General features: G+C 41.8%; 1 protein-coding gene across 1 annotated transcript in view; it reads left to right on the forward strand.

The window, feature by feature from the left end:
* ush2a (Usher syndrome 2A (autosomal recessive, mild)) overlaps window positions 1-17,287 on the forward strand; it is a 195,904-nt gene that overhangs the window by 171,728 nt on the left and 6,889 nt on the right. The window contains exons 74-82 of the mRNA XM_068730789.1: window positions 8,092-8,173; window positions 8,279-8,424; window positions 8,656-8,997; window positions 9,158-9,519; window positions 9,615-9,984; window positions 10,216-10,497; window positions 10,618-10,787; window positions 12,473-12,803; window positions 16,913-17,119. Of these exons, the coding sequence (XP_068586890.1) occupies window positions 8,092-8,173; window positions 8,279-8,424; window positions 8,656-8,997; window positions 9,158-9,519; window positions 9,615-9,984; window positions 10,216-10,497; window positions 10,618-10,787; window positions 12,473-12,803; window positions 16,913-17,119 (2,292 nt within the window). The remainder of the gene's footprint in view (window positions 1-8,091; window positions 8,174-8,278; window positions 8,425-8,655; window positions 8,998-9,157; window positions 9,520-9,614; window positions 9,985-10,215; window positions 10,498-10,617; window positions 10,788-12,472; window positions 12,804-16,912; window positions 17,120-17,287) is intronic.

Consider the following 17,287-nt stretch of genomic DNA (forward strand, 5'->3'; position numbering starts at 1 on the left):
AACAACAGCCGGCGCTGAAGGGAGCTGAAGGGTGCTTGGAAATTAAGGTTATTACACAAATTGAGCCATATGGTCTAAATATTTCAGAGCTGAAATTTACTAGGCAATAAAAATGGCCCCTACCTCGGTAATGGTGTAAATTACAGCTTAACCACCAGCGCTAATGATGTCCTTCTGTACACCCCGTAACCAACCGTACATGAAGGACACATTGTTTAAAAAATACCCCAGGAAAAGAGAGAGAGGAGAAGGGAAGAAGGGATGGGAGTAGAGGATGAAGCATGAAGTAAACAGGAGTAAGAGGGAAGTGAAAGAGGTGAGGAAAGAAGAGAGATGGATAGAGAGAAGGAGGTGGAGAGAAAGAGAGAGAGAGAGCTAGCAGCATGTTTACAATCTGTTAGTTTACCATTAAGAGCCCGTCAGAGAGTGCGGGACAGCGAGGGCCAGCCAGCGAACTGTGTCTCAACGCCAACATGAGGTTTCATTATGCGTGTGTGTGTGTGTGTGTGTGTGTGTGTGTGTGTGTGTGTGTGTGTGTGTGTGTGTCACCTGTCAGAATGTGTGTATTTAGGCATGCGCAGTTGGGAGATGTTTAAAAGTATGGACATGTTATCAGAATATGTGGTGTGTACTTAGACATGAATGGTCTGCAGGTGCGTTGAATGATTAGATTTGGACAAACAAGTAACAGCGTTAAAAATAGGGTTTCAAAACATAATATGAATACAGATACAGAGTTTGGGAATACTGTATGTTGGCATGTGTTTCAGAGTGACTCATGTGAGCATCACCAAAAGGACTGAGAATAGCTCAGCTGGCGTGTTTCCAGGTTGACACACAAGTAAGTAAAGTACTTCAACATTTAGGGAAATATACTTATTTTGCTTTCTTGTTGAGAGTTAGATGAGAAAATCAATGCAATCTGTTGGGTAGATATGAGGCTGCATCTAGTTAGCTTAGCTTAATTTAGCTTGGGTAAAGACTAGAAGCAAAGAGATACCGCTAGCCTGGTTCTTTAATAGTCTTTTATAAATCCTTTGTTTAATCCGTACAAACCAGAAGTGACTATTTCTTTGCCAATGACTTTCTTGGGTCTACACTGATGCCTGGCAACCTCACACCAGCAACAAGACTCTCAGCAAAAAAACATTTTTCCCAAAACATCAAAGTATTCCTTTAAGATTTATCTCCAATACAGGTCGGAGACACAAAAAGTGATCAACCAGATAGCAGTTGTATAGCAATCATCTCCATTAATTTGGAATCAGAATGTTAAAACTAAAATAAACATTGTTGACTCAATTCATCAGTAGACACCACGTCTTTATGTGCACTTTTAAGTATCTCATTAAAAAAGCTGTATGTAAATGGAAAAATTTGATAAAACTTACTCAACTGTGGAAAAAAGTGTTTACACTCATCTTTTTTTTTTAGAATTGTCGAAAAAGAGTCGATGTGCTAAATGGGATATGAAAAGGCCCTGGCCAAATTAAATCAGAATTAACAAACATTTAATTCACATGACACAGGACTAAAGATCCCTCTCCATTTTTCTCTTGTAAATGTTTTAGATATGAGTGTATATAAAGTAGCCTACAGCGCCAAATTTTGACTAAACTATACTGTAGCCGAGTTTATTTTCTCCAAACCATTTGATGGAAACGAGTCTAATTCACTTTTTTTGACAGTTAAAAATTTGCTTGACATTTGAATGGAAATACATCCATTTACTTGCAGTGTTTCTGTACAGTATTTCCTTGTGTTTTCTATATTTGCAACACATTTCTGAATTTCACAGAGAAGATTTTTTCTCATTTGCTTGTGTTTTGTCTACTCAGCCACCATCGTTTTTTTTTCGCATCATGAAGATCTGGATATAGTATAATAGAAAGATGTAAAAGAAAAACATTTTGGTATCAGTACTTTACAGTATGTATTTCAATTAGACTGACATGTTTTAGCCAGGTTAACTCTGTAAATAGAATAAGTTGTGTTGTGGCATGGAAAGAGGATTGGGAAACAGCTTTATTCCTTCACTTGTTGCTTCTCACACTCATACTTTCAATTTTCCTCTTTGTGATGCTTAACCACCGAAGAAACTGAGTTGAGGATAGACTCTATCCTCAGCTCAGTTTCTTCGGTTCCTATTTCTTAGACCACCCTCTATCCGATAGAGGGTGGTCTAAGAACCACCCTCTATCGGAGGGTGGCTCTATCCGATAGAGGGTGGTCTAAGAAATAGGAACGTCAAAGCTTTGCCCTTGCTCTCACTGACACCCTTTAACAAATGAGGGAGACAAAGGAGTGGAGACAGGAGAGCAATGCAGAGTTGAGTGCACAGAGGGTGAGAGGGATGAGGAGGTTGAGAGGGGAGAAGATAGGTGAAGAGAGGAAGGAAGGATTAGAGGAGAGAATAAGGAGACTTGGATGCAGAGTTCGTTGGGCCCTCGGCCTATCAGACCCCTTAGTTCGAGGTCTCCAACTCTGATTGGAGGGCTCTTAGCATTCTGCATAAACAGCCAAATAATCAGGCTGCAACACTCCCTCTTCACCTCACTGCAATCTTTCTCTCCGTCTCCTCATCGTATTCACAACTCCTCCTTCTGCTCAGTTCTCCCTCCATCACTAAATTTCCATCTGGGGTTTCTATACCTCTGTCACAAATTACAGTTTTTATGTTATTCTTATCCATCTTTACCCCCCCCCCCTCCCTCCATTCCCTCTTCGTCTGTCTCCCTCTTTCAAGTGATTTTTTTTTCAGTTTATATTCTCCTACTTCCTCCCTCTCTCATTGTGCTCTCTCTCTCTCTCTCTCTCTCTCTCTCCCTCTCAGTAATGACAGGTTGTGTGTTATTGTGTGTCTGTCTGTGAAGAGGCCACACCATCAAGTGTAGTGCTCTCCACTTGTCCTAATGGGTGTTTAGTGGAGCAACTGCGATGTGATGGTCATCACTTTAGAGGAATGCTGAGTGTGAGTGCTTATAAGAGAAAAGGGGAAAAAAATAGTTTTATATATTTGTGATGACTGAATCCATTTAACTCTGGAGGAAGGCGTGTGTGTGTGTGTGTGTGTGTGTGTGTGTGTGTGTGTGTGTGTGTGTGTGTGTGTGTGTGTGTGTGTGTGTCAAGTGTTTGTTTTGGAAGTGGGCTGTACTTTTGACTGTAGTCTGGAGGAGGCTGTTGTGTTTTTGTTTCTCTTTCATACATCTAAACCTTTAGTTATCCAGTACAAATTGGCCTCCAGGATAATGCAAGTCAAAGTGGTTTTGTGAAAAATCTTTACTGCATTACATGTGACTTCAGTTCAGCTTAGTTTTACTTCAGTTTGATTCCCCATCTCTACCCACCCATAGACAGAAAACACCAAAATAGAGGTGTTCTGGTGTTGTCTGGAAACTGCTTGTACAAAAAACCCCTGCATTTTTATTGGAGTAATTTTACCAGTCATTAACTAAATGCAGCAGCACTGGTAAATATGTTTTTTTTATTTTTTTAATAAAAAATAGATAAATAAATAAAACAAATCTTGGATAAAATCGCATGCATAGACAAACACATTCTCGCACATTTCAATTTTAGGAGATATCTATGGATTTTAAGCACAGTGTTCCATTACTACTATCCACTGGTCTTTAGCCACATCTCTCTCTCTCACACACACACACACACACACACACACACACACACACACACACACACACACATACATACATATGCATATCTACGCACCAAATATGCTGTTCCTGGGGTCTAGAGCCGCCAAAAACAATCATGGCTGTTGGTGTGAAGTGGGCTTGCCTGTTCCAGACCCCTGCAGTCTCTCTTTAAGTCTGTGCTGGCCACAGACAAAACACATGCCTAATGGCACTCTGTGTGTCTGTGAGTGTGCTTCTGTATATGTGTGTACGTGTCGCACGATCGTCTGTGTGTGTCAGGGTTTGTCTAAGGCACACTGACTAGCAGGCACACCCACGCAGGGCATTTGCAAACAGACATAGGGCAGTTGTTCCAGCAGCATTGAATTAGGCATGCACACATAAATACGTACACACACACACACACACACACACACACACACACACACACACACACACACACACACACACACACAAACTTGGCTTGAGAGCTTGGCATGGGGCGCAAGAGAGCAGCGTGTGGTGTACTGGCTCACCTCAGAAACCTTCGAAAACAATTACTGCTCTCGCAGGGCTGGTCAGGGCACAGCTTGTGCTAATAGACTGGAGTGAAGAACTGAATTGAATTGAATTGATTTGAATTGAGCTGAATTGACTTGAATTGGAGCTTTTCTGATCATGGCATGTTTGACCACACACTGAAAGAACTGAGGCACATAAAGAAGGTGAAACAGCAGGGTGCTTTATTATCTCTCCAAGACTTAATATGAGAGAGCAGAGAGGCCAGAGAAGGCCTGTGAACAGAACATCCCGATGGCAGACCAAGTGGACCCCAATCACCTATCATTAGGCATGGTTCTTTCATGTATGTTCTTAGGCACTCGCTTTACCTTTACCTGTGCGTCTGAGTGTGTGAGAGACAAAGAGAGAGAGAGAGAGAGAGAGAGCGTGTGTGTGTGTGACTGTGTGTGTGCGCGTGTGTGTGTGTGTGTGTGTGTGTGTGTGTGTGCACGCATGCATGTGTGTAGCCATATGCTAATGTTGGTCCGTCTCTCTGTCTCTGTCTCTCTGCGGGGCCCAGTGCTGGGGCCTTTGTGAGATAATCAGCATAATTCTTTTGACAAATACACATGGTTATTCTTAATTAGTATCACACACTGTCCCCCCGGCCGCACCATGCCTCTCCACCTGAATATCACACACACACAGCTGTGCTCTTGGGACACACGGGTACAAAAAAAGATGCATGCAGATGTGGGCTTGTTAGGATACATGCAAATGCACACAAATAAACACAGATACCGATATATTTGCACAAGGAGCACACATGCACACTGACCCTCTTACATATAGGCTACACATGCAGAAACACACACACTTTCCAGAGGACCCCTGCTTCAGCTCAGCTCACACACCAAAGAGAAGACAGAGTGAGGAAATAAAAGATTGAATAAATTGCTTGCCCTCGATGCTAAGTTGTGTTGAACCATGTAAGATCTGAGGGCTCTTTAATGTATAAATTAGTGACACCTCTCCCTGTCTCTTCTCTTCGTTCCCCATCATTGTCTGCGTTTCTCTCCCTCTGTCTTGTTTACACTTTCTTTCCTTTACATCTGTGCAAATCTCTCTGAACCCTCCCTCATCTCTCTCTCTTTTTCTCTCTCTCTGTCTCTCTCTCTTTCTCTCTCTCTCTCTCTCTCTCTCTCTCTCTCTCTCTCTCTCTCGACTTCTTGCTCTCTCTGTTCTTTTGCATTTGGCATGATTAACTAGTTACTTTGATCATCCACACACATGTTCACTGACTTTAGGTTGACGAGAACCTTTCGCTTTCATATTTTACATTGTAGCTATTCATGTGGTCTTCATAGGTTGGCCATTTTTCCAAAACAGAAACACTACCATTTATCAAAAGCCATTTTTTTGCTGCTACAGTCTTGGTCAATCATTACAGCTATCATTTTGCTGATGCCGCAACAGAAATGTAAAATCCTTCACTAGAACCAGGTCTATTTATAACAGCAAAATCATAAATACCTACTGCTAAATTGCAATATAGCTCTATCCCCACAATTGGTGCTGAAACATTCAAAATGAAACAGCCATTTAATAGCTATGACTGTTTAATATTACACACATCAAGGTCAGTTGCTCTATAGTATACATAAAGTACAAATATACGGTTGGGAAATTGTATTCCAACTGTGTGGTCTTTTTTTTCTATTTTCTATTTTCTATACTCACAACAGTGGATTATTGGATATTAAATTTACTTGAACTCTGTTATTCAAGTCATTTTCTCTAGTTTTGTGTGGATGTGTTTGGCTACATATTCCTTAGTATGTGCGTAATAAGATACTGTGAAAGTGTTTTGCGTGTGTTTCTCTACACATGCGTATGAGAGAGAAATAGTTATTGAGGAAGCTGTTAATGTAATGTAATAGGAGTGTGTTTTAGTGTTGCACCATTTGACTACTGCCTGTCTGCGGATCTGTATGTGTGTGTTTGTGTGCTCTTAAAAGGCTGAGGTGGTGAATTTCATAGCGCTTGATTGTTGAGTGCATGTGTGTGTGTGTGTGTGTGTGTGTGTGTGTGTGTGTGTGTGTGTGTGTGTGTGTGTGTGTGTGTGTGTTGAGTGAGTGTTAGGAGGCCGTTAATGTGGTGTGTTTCAGTGATAAAGTGTTTGAATGTATTGCCATCTAGAGGCCTGAAGCAGAGTCTCCATGCTCCTATAAAAGCTGCCAGCGCCAGATGCTGCTATTGACAATGTGCATATGTTAACCGCTTTATAGGCCACATGCCTCACATATTTCACTGGCTTTTAAGGTAGAGAGATCTCTCATTCTCGCTCACTTAATCTGTCTCTCCCTTTTGCTACATCTATCTTTTTTTTCTCTCCTACTTTAGCTTTCTTCCATCTTTTTTTTTAACCAATTCACTCAATCTCTCTCTGTCGTAGACTTTCTCACACTCCCCCCTCCTCCTGCTTCTCCTTTTTTTTATTTCCCTCATCAGTTATTAACTTACTCACCTCTTTCTCTTTTTTATCCCTCTTTTCTAATTGTCTGTCCTACATCGCCTTACTTATGTATACTTCATTTCATTCCGATCTTTTTTTCTTTCGACCTTTATTTCTCACACTACCGCCTCCTTCTCTTTCTATCTCTCTCCATCCCTGTGTCTCTCTCTCTCTTTGAGCCCCCCCCTCTCTCTCTCTTTCTCTCTCTCTTTCTCTCTCTCTCTACTGAGAAGTGCAGTGATTTGCAGGAGGATTTAGCGTGTGTCTAGGTGTCTAGGGGCTTATTAATCCTATTTTACTGTGGATGAAAAACACGTTGGCTCCCAGACATGAAAACAGTGAATACATGCATTCTGGTTGTTGTTCAGACAGTTCATCCTTGGTGCCAGGCTATGGTGATTTGTCAGGGTTTTCATTTGATTCAGCTTGAATTGGAGCTTTTTTGATCCTCTTGCTGCTGCATTGAAGTGGGTTACCAGTTAATCTCTTTACATATGCTTGCTTAACTGAAAGCATACAATCCTGAACAGACACTTTTTTTTTTTTTTAAACTGCAGACTCAACACATTAAAAAATACAGCCTCCTATGTTGTGCAATCAAACAAATATGTTCACACGCACACACACAGAAACATCACTCTCATAGCGACTTTAAAGCTCACAGTCATAAACAAACAGTCCAGGCAGTCCTGGAGCCTAGTGCTCCCTGACTACCATGTCATCACACGCCAGGGCCTTTTGAAACAACAGTGTGTCTCTTATCAATTAGTAAATGGTGTTCCCACTGTATCACAGACACACACATACACACTGCCCCTGTGTCTGCCAGGGTGTTGGGCTGGGTCCCACTGCCTAAAGCTACTGGCAGACTCACTCCGCCTGTGTCTGTGTGTGTGTGTGTGTGTGTGTGTGTGTGTGTGTGTGTGTGTGTGTGTGTGTGTGTGTGTGTGTGTGTGTGTGTGTGTGTGTGTGTGTGTGTGTGTGTGTGAGAGATATAAAAGGGTGCATGTGTGACATAAACACTCAATCTGGAAGCTTTGAATTCACCCACAAGGGACGGTCGTCTGCCTGCCAGTCTCTCTCTTTCGCTCCCACTTCTCTGGTGTCTACTTACTTTACCATGGCAGAGCCTGTATGTTGAAATGTTGATATCACAATTCCCATGTCATGTCATCTTAGCTCGCCATTGTTTCAGTGTTCTTTTTCATTCCCCGTTTTAATGAGTAATGCACGGGTTTTTATTCATGCAGGATTTGTTTGTGGAACTAACTCGCTCACTTCTCTTGCTATGACATGCTACTCACTTTGCTGTTTCCCTCTCCATCTCCACTCTTTTTTCATTCAACTTTTAACTTTTGCCCAATCATTCCTTTGTCCTTTTTCCCTCCCATATCTCCTCCTCCCTACAATCATACCTTGGTGTCTCTCTTTCTCTCTCAGGGTCCAGTCCAAGAAGCAACAGTCTATGGTCTGGAACCGTACAGCCAGTATAGTCTACGAGTGGAAGCTGTGAATGAAGCAGGTGGATTGATTATGATCACTAACTCATTTAAAATATCAGGTGTAGGTCATATAAGCTCTAACCACTGAACTACTCCATTGACCATAGATATTTTGCAACCCTCAGGTAGTGTGTCCAGTCCATGGGTTGCCATTAGGACCCTGGAGGCTTCACCGGCTGGCCTGTCTAACTTCACAGTGGAGCAGAGAGAGCAGGGCAGGGCGTTACTGCTTATCTGGGATCAGCCAAGTGCTCCAAATGGAATAATCATGGTACATTCAATACACACTACAAAAACACAAAACCCATACCAAAGTGTAAACACAGCCTTGGGCAGGTGACACGGCTCCTCAGATAAAATCAGTCTCACATAAGAGAAGACACAGTAGAATACACAGATGCAGATAGATACCAATACTAAAGTCTTTTCTTTCTCTCCTCCTGTCCCACTGCACTGCATACTTTTCTTTCCTCTTGCCTGCTTTCCATCTCTTTCTTTCTAGATGTACAACTTGTACAGTGAGGGGAACCTGGAATTCAGTGGACTGTTGCGCAACTTCCTGTTTCGTCGTTTGGAGCCATGGACCATATATTTTTTGATCCTTGAAGCTTGCACCTTAGCAGGCTGCACACGCACCCCAGCCCAGCATGTCACCACAGCAGCAGCTCCACCTGCTTTCCAGCCCCCTCCCAGGCCTCTCTTCATTGGCCCAGACCGTGTGGCACTTACCTGGGGCCCTCCCTCCCAGCCCAACGGGCCAATTGGAGAGTATTACTTACTTGGGAGAAGTTTGGAGGAAGAGGGGAGAGAAAGAAGTAATGAAGAGGATAATGAAAAGGGAAAGGTTGGTAAAACTAAACACACATCTCTGAAGTTACAGGTAGTTACTTTAAAGTTTATTGTCATTTTGACCATTTGTCATTATCCTGATTGAATACCAAGCTGACACTCATCAAATAAGAATTGTGTTCCTACCGTACAACTCATCAACCTTTATTATCCAGGTGCTGTTCAGAGAATCATCCCCACAACATGCTGACTCCGTTTCGTATACAGTGACTGGTCTGCGTCCCTGGACACAGTACCAATTTAGTGTCCGGACTCACAACCCCGCTGGACACACCCGCAGCCCCTGGGTAACTGTGACAACCAGACAGGCCCCTCCTCGTGGTCTAGCTCCCCCAAAAGTGAGTCACCTCCAAGGCCAGCCCAGTGAGGTGTTGGTGTCTTGGACCCCTCCTTTGGAGCCCAACGGGATACTTCAGTCCTACAGGATTCAGAGAAACAATGTCAGTTTCTCATTTAGTTTTGACCCTATTGTCCTCAGCTACATGGACGAAGACCTCCTTCCATTTTCATCATATAGGTATTGCTTGCCTTTACTCATACCATTGTGTTTTCTCAAATGAACTAACTCTCTTGATAGAGATGATTATATTTTCATTCTATTCTTTTCTGCAGCTACTCAATCATAGCCTGCACGTCTGAGGGATGCATCACCAGCCCTTATACAAACATCACTACTCTAGAGGCTCCACCTGCCACAGTGGAAGCTCCCACAGCAGACAGCATCACATCCACTAGTTTAAACGTTTCCTGGAGTAAACCGCTGACACAGAATGGAGAGGTGACTGAATATGTGCTGAAATTGAACAACGAAGAAACTTATCGTGGGAGAGAACTAAATACAGTGTTGTCAGATCTGCGGCCACACACATCATATCGTCTGGTCCTTTTGGCTTGTACCAGCGGTGGGTGCACCGCCAGTGCCACGATGTCCATAGTGACTGAGGAGGCTCCTCCCACTGGCCTGCCCGCCCCGACTCTTAAGGTGTGTTTGTTTATCTTAGATTTCCAGTGAAACATTTCGCCGTTCATCCAAGAGAATTCAATAGAATTTAGCCTCTTGCAAAACTTTGCAAAACCTCATCAACACTGATTATTCAATAATCAGTAGAATCATATAACTTCTTTATTATTATTATTATTATTTGGATGAGATTTGTTGAGTTTTAAAATCTGTAATGCTACTTTGATGTGACCTTTGACCTTTCCCTTGAAGGTCACTAGCCCAGAGTCGGTGGAGGTGAGCTGGAGACCACCAGAGCACCCTAATGGCATCATCACAGGTTATGAACTACTCAGAGATGGTGAAGTTATCTATGTCGGCACTGAGGCCCATTACCACGACTTCACACTGTTGCCAAGTTTAGAATACAGCTACGTTGTCAGAGCCAACAACAGCAGAGGGGCAGTGAGCAGCACAGCAGCCACAGCAAAGACTCACCCGTCAGCTCCTTCTGGTGTCGGTCTTCCCACACTGACACCCCTGGGACCAAGCCAGGTGAGTCGTCCATCTATTCAGTCCTAATAAGTAACAGCTGGATCATGACATCACAAAGGTTTATCCTCCTACTGTCTCTAAATGTTTTTTTAAAAGTTTTTGTGCTGTTTGTGTTTACAGTTGAGAGTAGTTTGGAGTACTCCAGCCCGTCCTAATGGAGACATTGTGAGTTACACTGTGCATCAAAGAGATCCGGTCCAACTCCGAATCACCAGCACTGTGTTCACTCCAGAGGACGATGACTTCTCTGACCGACACACCACTCTGCGTGGCCTGGCTCCTTACCACAGGTCAGTCAAAGCAGATCTCCACCACAGTTAACTTTTTTATGCAGCAGGTTATGGATGAAATGTATGGTACATGTATCAGTAGTAAGAATATGTAGTTTTTTAAGGTTGAAGATTTTACATTGTTATTAAACTGCATTGCCTTAAACCATCAAGAACAATACAGGTTTCTATTTACATGTGTAATAAATACTGTGATGAAGGAAATATGGGGAGAAATACCAGATAAGAAGGGAGCAGAGTGCCATCTCTTGGTAACAAAAAAAAACACTCTGGTAGACCTTTTACAAACCACCACAACCCAGGCATTGATGTGCTGTTAATACCAGAACTAGGTTCACCTTGTTCTCATTTCACTCAATTAATAACCTTTATTTTCTTTAAAAAAGGGCTGCAATGATGAATCGATTAGTTGTCAACCATTAAATAAATTGTCCACTATTTTGATTATCAACAAATTAGTTTGAGAAATTCTGTGATTCCAGCTTTTTAAATGTGAATATTTTCTGGTTTCTTTACTCCTTTGTGACAGTAAATTTAATTTCTTTGAGTTGTGGACCAAACAAGACATTTGAAGATGTCATCTTGGGCTTTTGGAAACACTAATCGCCATTTTTCACAGTTTTCTGAGATTAGATTTAGAGACCAAACAACTATCAATCAAGAGAATAATCGACAGATTAATTGACAATGAAAATAATCATTCGTTGCAGCCTTAAATTTAACATATATTTTTAACTGATTGAACTTTAAGTGAATCTATCTAAACTGGTGCAAATGTTTATTTAGTTTTAAAAGGGCAGAAAAAGAGGATAGAGATGGAAATATCAAATATCTTAATTTGGTGAAAAACAACCTCTCAACAAGCTGTAAAAAAAAAAGGGACATATTTAAGACTGTGGTGGTTTAAAGCAAGAAATGGAGACAGATGGTCAGAAAAAAAGTAAAAGGGAGTCAACTTTGAAGCCGTGGCCATGCATCTACCTCTCTCAGAAAAAGACAGGAGTGTAGACCAAAGTCTATATATTTATCTATGTCTGTATGTGTGAGGGTGCATATGCATGTACAGTTGTGTGTGTCTATTCCTGTGTGTACATGTGTGTTTGAAAGTGTGGCTGTTTATGTGTGGGCGTGTGTATGTGTTGATAAGATTCAGATAATAAAAGCTCATCAGCCTTATCATCTAAAGATCGCTCCCCCTCTCTCTGATGACCTTCTATCCATTCAACTAATCTTCATCACCATCTCTCTCTATTTCTCTCCCTCACTCCTCTCTATCATCTTCCAAATTAGTTACCTCGTGATGTTGGTTGTCTTCTTGTAGTCTGGTAAGGCTCAATTGACATATGGTGGAGACAGACATCATTTCAAACATGTTAATTGCGTGATTTTTGATTGGACCACTGCTCCACTAGCTGGACTGTAATTCTGTTTTTGGTTTGAAACTGGGATAAATATGGTGGACTTTCTGTAAGTGTTGTCAAAAATTAAAACTAAAATAGTTGCTGATTTGTAAGGTGCTTATTTGATTGTCAGTGGAGTTTTTCCAGATTTACGTCTTGTGTAAACTGTACTCGCAGTACACTGGTATCATGGTCTTGTGCTCTTTCCCCACAATGGTCTCTTACACAATACACATACTTCACTAACTATTGCATTCAAAAACATGTGCTAATATGTGTGTGTAGGTATGAAGTGAGGGTGGAGGCATGCACTGCGCTGGGCTGCTCCTCCAGTGACTGGGCATCCGTACTCACTCTGGATGCTCCCCCTGCTGGACAAACAGCGCCACTGTTGGACCTTCAGCCTGACATGCACACAGGCCTACAGACCACCTTTCTGCTCACCTGGTCCCCTCCAGCTGAGCCAAATGGTAGAGTCCTCCATTATGAGGTGTACCGCAGACTGGACCATACCACTGATATCCTCAGACGTGATGCAGCAACACTTGTTTACAGGAATATCTCTACTACTTGCAAAGATGAAGCACTCAAGCCGTATACTGTATACCAGTACCAGGTACAAGGCTTTGTGCATTTAAATGTGTTTTTGTGTGTGTGTTGTTTTATTTTGAGTATAACACAAATGCTAACTGGTTAGTCTTGGTAAAGTTCAACTGACTGAACTAATATCTATCCAGATCTGAGAGGAAATGCAAACCAATCCTTGTGTAATCACTAAACACTCGACCTGGATTTTATGATGCAACCTTGAGGTTTTTAACTGCCTTTCTTATTTGTATTAAAAAGGATAAATCAACATTTTACTGACATTATTTATCTTGAAAAACAAGTAGAATAGATGGATTTCTTCAAGAAAGTAGGATTAAATCCTAAACCTGAAGGCCAACTGAAAATAATAATTAAAACCAAAAGTCCAAATGGGTTCTGTATATCCAGATTTATAAAAACGTCTTGTTCTCTGCAGTGAATGTAGAAACAGAGTTAAATGTTTTATTGTGATCTGTGAACTTCCTTTTGAGTCTAGACTTGTTTTCCAAAAGTCCAGTCACGCACACAGACACAGATACCGCGCACACACCTCTGATACAGTCTATCCATACACACCAGCAAACACAGACATCCACACACAGCCAGGTAATCCGACAGGTGTTAAATAGTGGGGTCCATATTCATGCTGTTGTGCAGTACGCTAATTGACAGGCTAGCCCTTTGGAAGCAACAATAACATTAGCATTCCTGCCTGTCAGATGTACGAGCTGAGGCCAGAGAACCTGTGTAATTGATTGAGTTTGCCTGATTGTGGTGCCGTCTTTATTTACGAGGCCCTAATTTATGACAGGAGGAGGGAGGGAGGGAGGAGCTTTGGGAGATGACGAGCGGGCAACAGAGCCATTAATCACTGGGCCCTCAGAGCACCCCACTTCCTGATTACCAGCCAGCCAATCGAATTAACTGTTAGCCCCCTTGGTAACAGAGCTTGTATTGGAAAGACCTTTTAATGGTGACCGCTACACGTCCCCTGAGGATTTGTCAGTGGGGTACGTGGACAAGGTGGTGGTATGTGTGTGATGTCCGTGCACACAGTAGGACTCTGTGTGTTTGTTTGTGTGTGCATGTAAACATATGTGAGTGTCACAGATAGAGAAGCAAAGATACTGTATACATTTTTGGATATGTCATTCCTCTCAATCTTCAACAATAAGCAATTTTTTTTCTGTCTGCTTGTCGATCTATTAATCTTTTAGTCAATCCTTTTATCTACCCACATGTCTGTCTTTCTATCCATCTCCCTTGCTTTATTTTTATTTAGCTGTTAATCTGTCTATGTACCTATCTGGCTCTCATCCTTTCTCTCTGTGTTTCAGGCGTACACAAGGACGATAAGTCAGTTCAGTTTAGCGCACCACAGTGCAGAGAGAGAAATCATATTAGGCTAATTACACTGGGTCATAAGCTCCTATTGACAGCTTTATGCTTGGTTTTAATTACTGCCCACTTTCACACAACTTACCCCCTTCACCCCAAGTAGATGCACCCGCCAAGTAGCTCCATTGGCCTATCGGAGCGCTCAAATTGAGTCCGCAGTCCAACCGTCCAATAAAAATCCTCAAATACTCGCTGGTGGCTTCCTGAAGTCGTTTGTTGCCATGGCGGCACATTTGCTGCCATGGCAGCTAACGGGGTATATTTTTATTTTGTGTCTAATAAGCCAAACCACGACCCAATAGGAGGAGAGAGGACAAGAGACGAGAGAAAGCAGTAAAAAGTCTGTAGATGATATAAGGACGAGATGAGTTCTACCTTTTAGCAGTGGATCAAGGGCAAGGTGATCTGGACTGACTTTAGTTTTGAACTTTTTCTCTTCGTTTTGTCTATGTGGCACAAACTTCTTAATCAAGCCCAAAAGCCTTGCGTCACGTTGAAGCTTTAACTGTGTTGCTACTAGGGGAAGAACATGGTTGTTGCTGGGTAGATATATTTTATTGCTGCAGTTATAATGTTATGTGAAGGCAGGAGCAAATTGAATTGAAAATATTTTAAGCAACAAGTCAAGCCACAGTTCCTGAGTTGAAACTACACATGTAACGGAAAACTTTTTCTTACACCCTTTTCTTTCTGGCTTTTTAACCAGACATGTTGTGTCCTTTCTACGTTTTCCATTGCATTAATATCAGGCTGCAAATGTGATTACAATGCAGAAATGGCTTGTTGATCACAAGGAACACAATTGACATCTTTATGATGTAAATGTGCCAGATTTAGCAAATTTACTCAAAAGGTAAAAACAAAGTATAGTACATCCATCATTTTCATGTACGATACTTTGTTTGTTTTTATTTTTCTGAAGGATATTCTCTTCAAGACTTCTACTTCATTAGTGTTATGAAAATGTTGTAACATATATCCGAAATTCTCTCAGCTGAGATTAAGTTGCAGTCTTAATTTTCTGTATAACTACATTTGATTATTATCCAAGCTTGTTGATTTTAGACAAATCCTTTTCCTGAACTTCACCTTTTAAGCTCTCCTGAACTCTGCAAGTGACATACATTCATTATTAATACCAGGTAGAACACCTTGCAACATATGTTTTTAAGATTGAACTAACTTTACTATTACAGTTATAATAAGTCTATAGAGTTTTAAAATCCTGCCTCAAAGAAGAATAAATGCAGTGTGTTGTCTTTGTGTATGGCTGGTAACCCTTCAAACAGGACTTTGCGATTCATATTTCTTCTTCTTACAAGCACTCTATAGCCAGCACAACCAACATCAATGCAGACCCTTGCAGTGTTTTGCTCAAAGGTTGCTGTCAGTCTGAATGCACCATTAATGAACCAGTTGGTAATTTCATTCAGATTTTGGGTTGAAACACAAACAAGGTGCAGCACAAATATGTGCCGCAAGTAAGAAGAGAATGGAACAGGGAAGCAGGAAAAGTGCAGTATGAGCTGGTCGAGTTGGTGTGAGCCACAACAATGACCAATCACATCAGATCCTCTCAACCCCTTTAAAAGCAACAGACAGTTTGATGGGCCAGTGGGCGAGTCCAGGTAGGAAACTAGTTGAGTCACGAAAAAATAATACACATTAGCCCTAAAACGCATTCAAGGACAGATGTGTCTTTCCCTTTTTGAGTTAATGGATCAGACACTAAAATGTTGTGTTTGTGTGACGTGATTTTAACAAGTGACGATAAAAGTTGCCTCCCTCATATCTGGATGTCTTTGCATGCACACAATGATGCAACTCCTACTAAGAAAAAAACAATCTTATCTCCAGAACTAAACCTATCACTATATTCAACCAGGTATGTTTGGAGCCACAAAATCAAGCTCAAAATGTCTCCTGCTTTCTCTCTTTGTGCTTTGTCCACCCTTCCTCCTGTCCTCCTCCTCCTCCCCATTCCCAGTCTCTCCATCTTCCATTCTTCCTTCCCTTCTCCCATCTCAGTCCATCTGTGCTGTCACTTAGATCAATCAGTCTGATTGATCACGGCCTAATTGACTATTATTGAGGTTAATTCAACTCTTAACACACTTGCATGCACAAGCATACACGCACAAAACTCGTCATCACAGCTACAAACAACACATCTCACACACACACACACACACACCTACACACGGACACTTTCACCAGTAAAGCTCAGACCCATCCATCTGCCTTCTGCACTACTTCTGACAGGCTACAGATGACTTACACATGCAAATCTCCACCCTGCCTGACCCTGTGCTGTGTACACCCTCTAATTATACCCAACACAAGCACACAAATAAGATTACTGTGTGTGTGTGTGTGTGTGTGTGTGTGTGTGTGTGTGTGTGTGTGAGAGAGAGAGAGAGAGAATAACTCCTTGATGAAGGTGAAAAGTAATTGTCATGCAGATATGTTCGTGTTGGGTAGCATGTTGAAAAGGTTTTGCGCTCACTGCTGATGGTAGTTTTGATGGATGGTCCAATGAATTGACTTATATCCTTTTGGTGGTCTGGTGGATACTGGCTAATTAAGAGTTAATGAAATGCTTCTAAAATCCTAATGACTGGAGAAAAAAGTTGTCTGTCTCTCACTTTGTCTCAGATGTCACTTTAGGATTCACCGTCAATTATCCATGTGACTTGAATTTCATGATATTATTAACTTATGTGTGGTTGTGTCCGACAGGTGTGGGCAGTGAATTCGGCCGGTCGTTCTGCCAGTCCATGGGCCAATGGGCAAACAGGACCTGCCCCACCTGAGGGTGTAGTCACACCTATTTTCCTGCGTGTTTCAGCAACCTCAGCACTAGTGAACATCATTCCTCCAGCCCGACCCAATGGGATTGTTAGCCTTTACAGAGTGTTCTCAGTGAACCACAACAACCGCACTCTGGTAAAGAATAATACTGCATTTATCATTCCCTTTGTAATAACTTCAGTTCATCAGTTGGATTTCTTTTCTATCCAGCCTCCTCTCTCTCCTGTTTTGAATTATTCCTCCTGACCCAATATTTGCTTCTCAATTATATGACTACCCAAAATATATACATATCTCACCTTC

This window comes from Cebidichthys violaceus, unplaced genomic scaffold (assembly GCF_023349555.1).
Source record: "Cebidichthys violaceus isolate CVI_PGR_0920_01 unplaced genomic scaffold, fCebVio1.0.p SCAF_5, whole genome shotgun sequence".
Lineage (NCBI taxonomy): Eukaryota > Metazoa > Chordata > Actinopteri > Perciformes > Stichaeidae > Cebidichthys > Cebidichthys violaceus.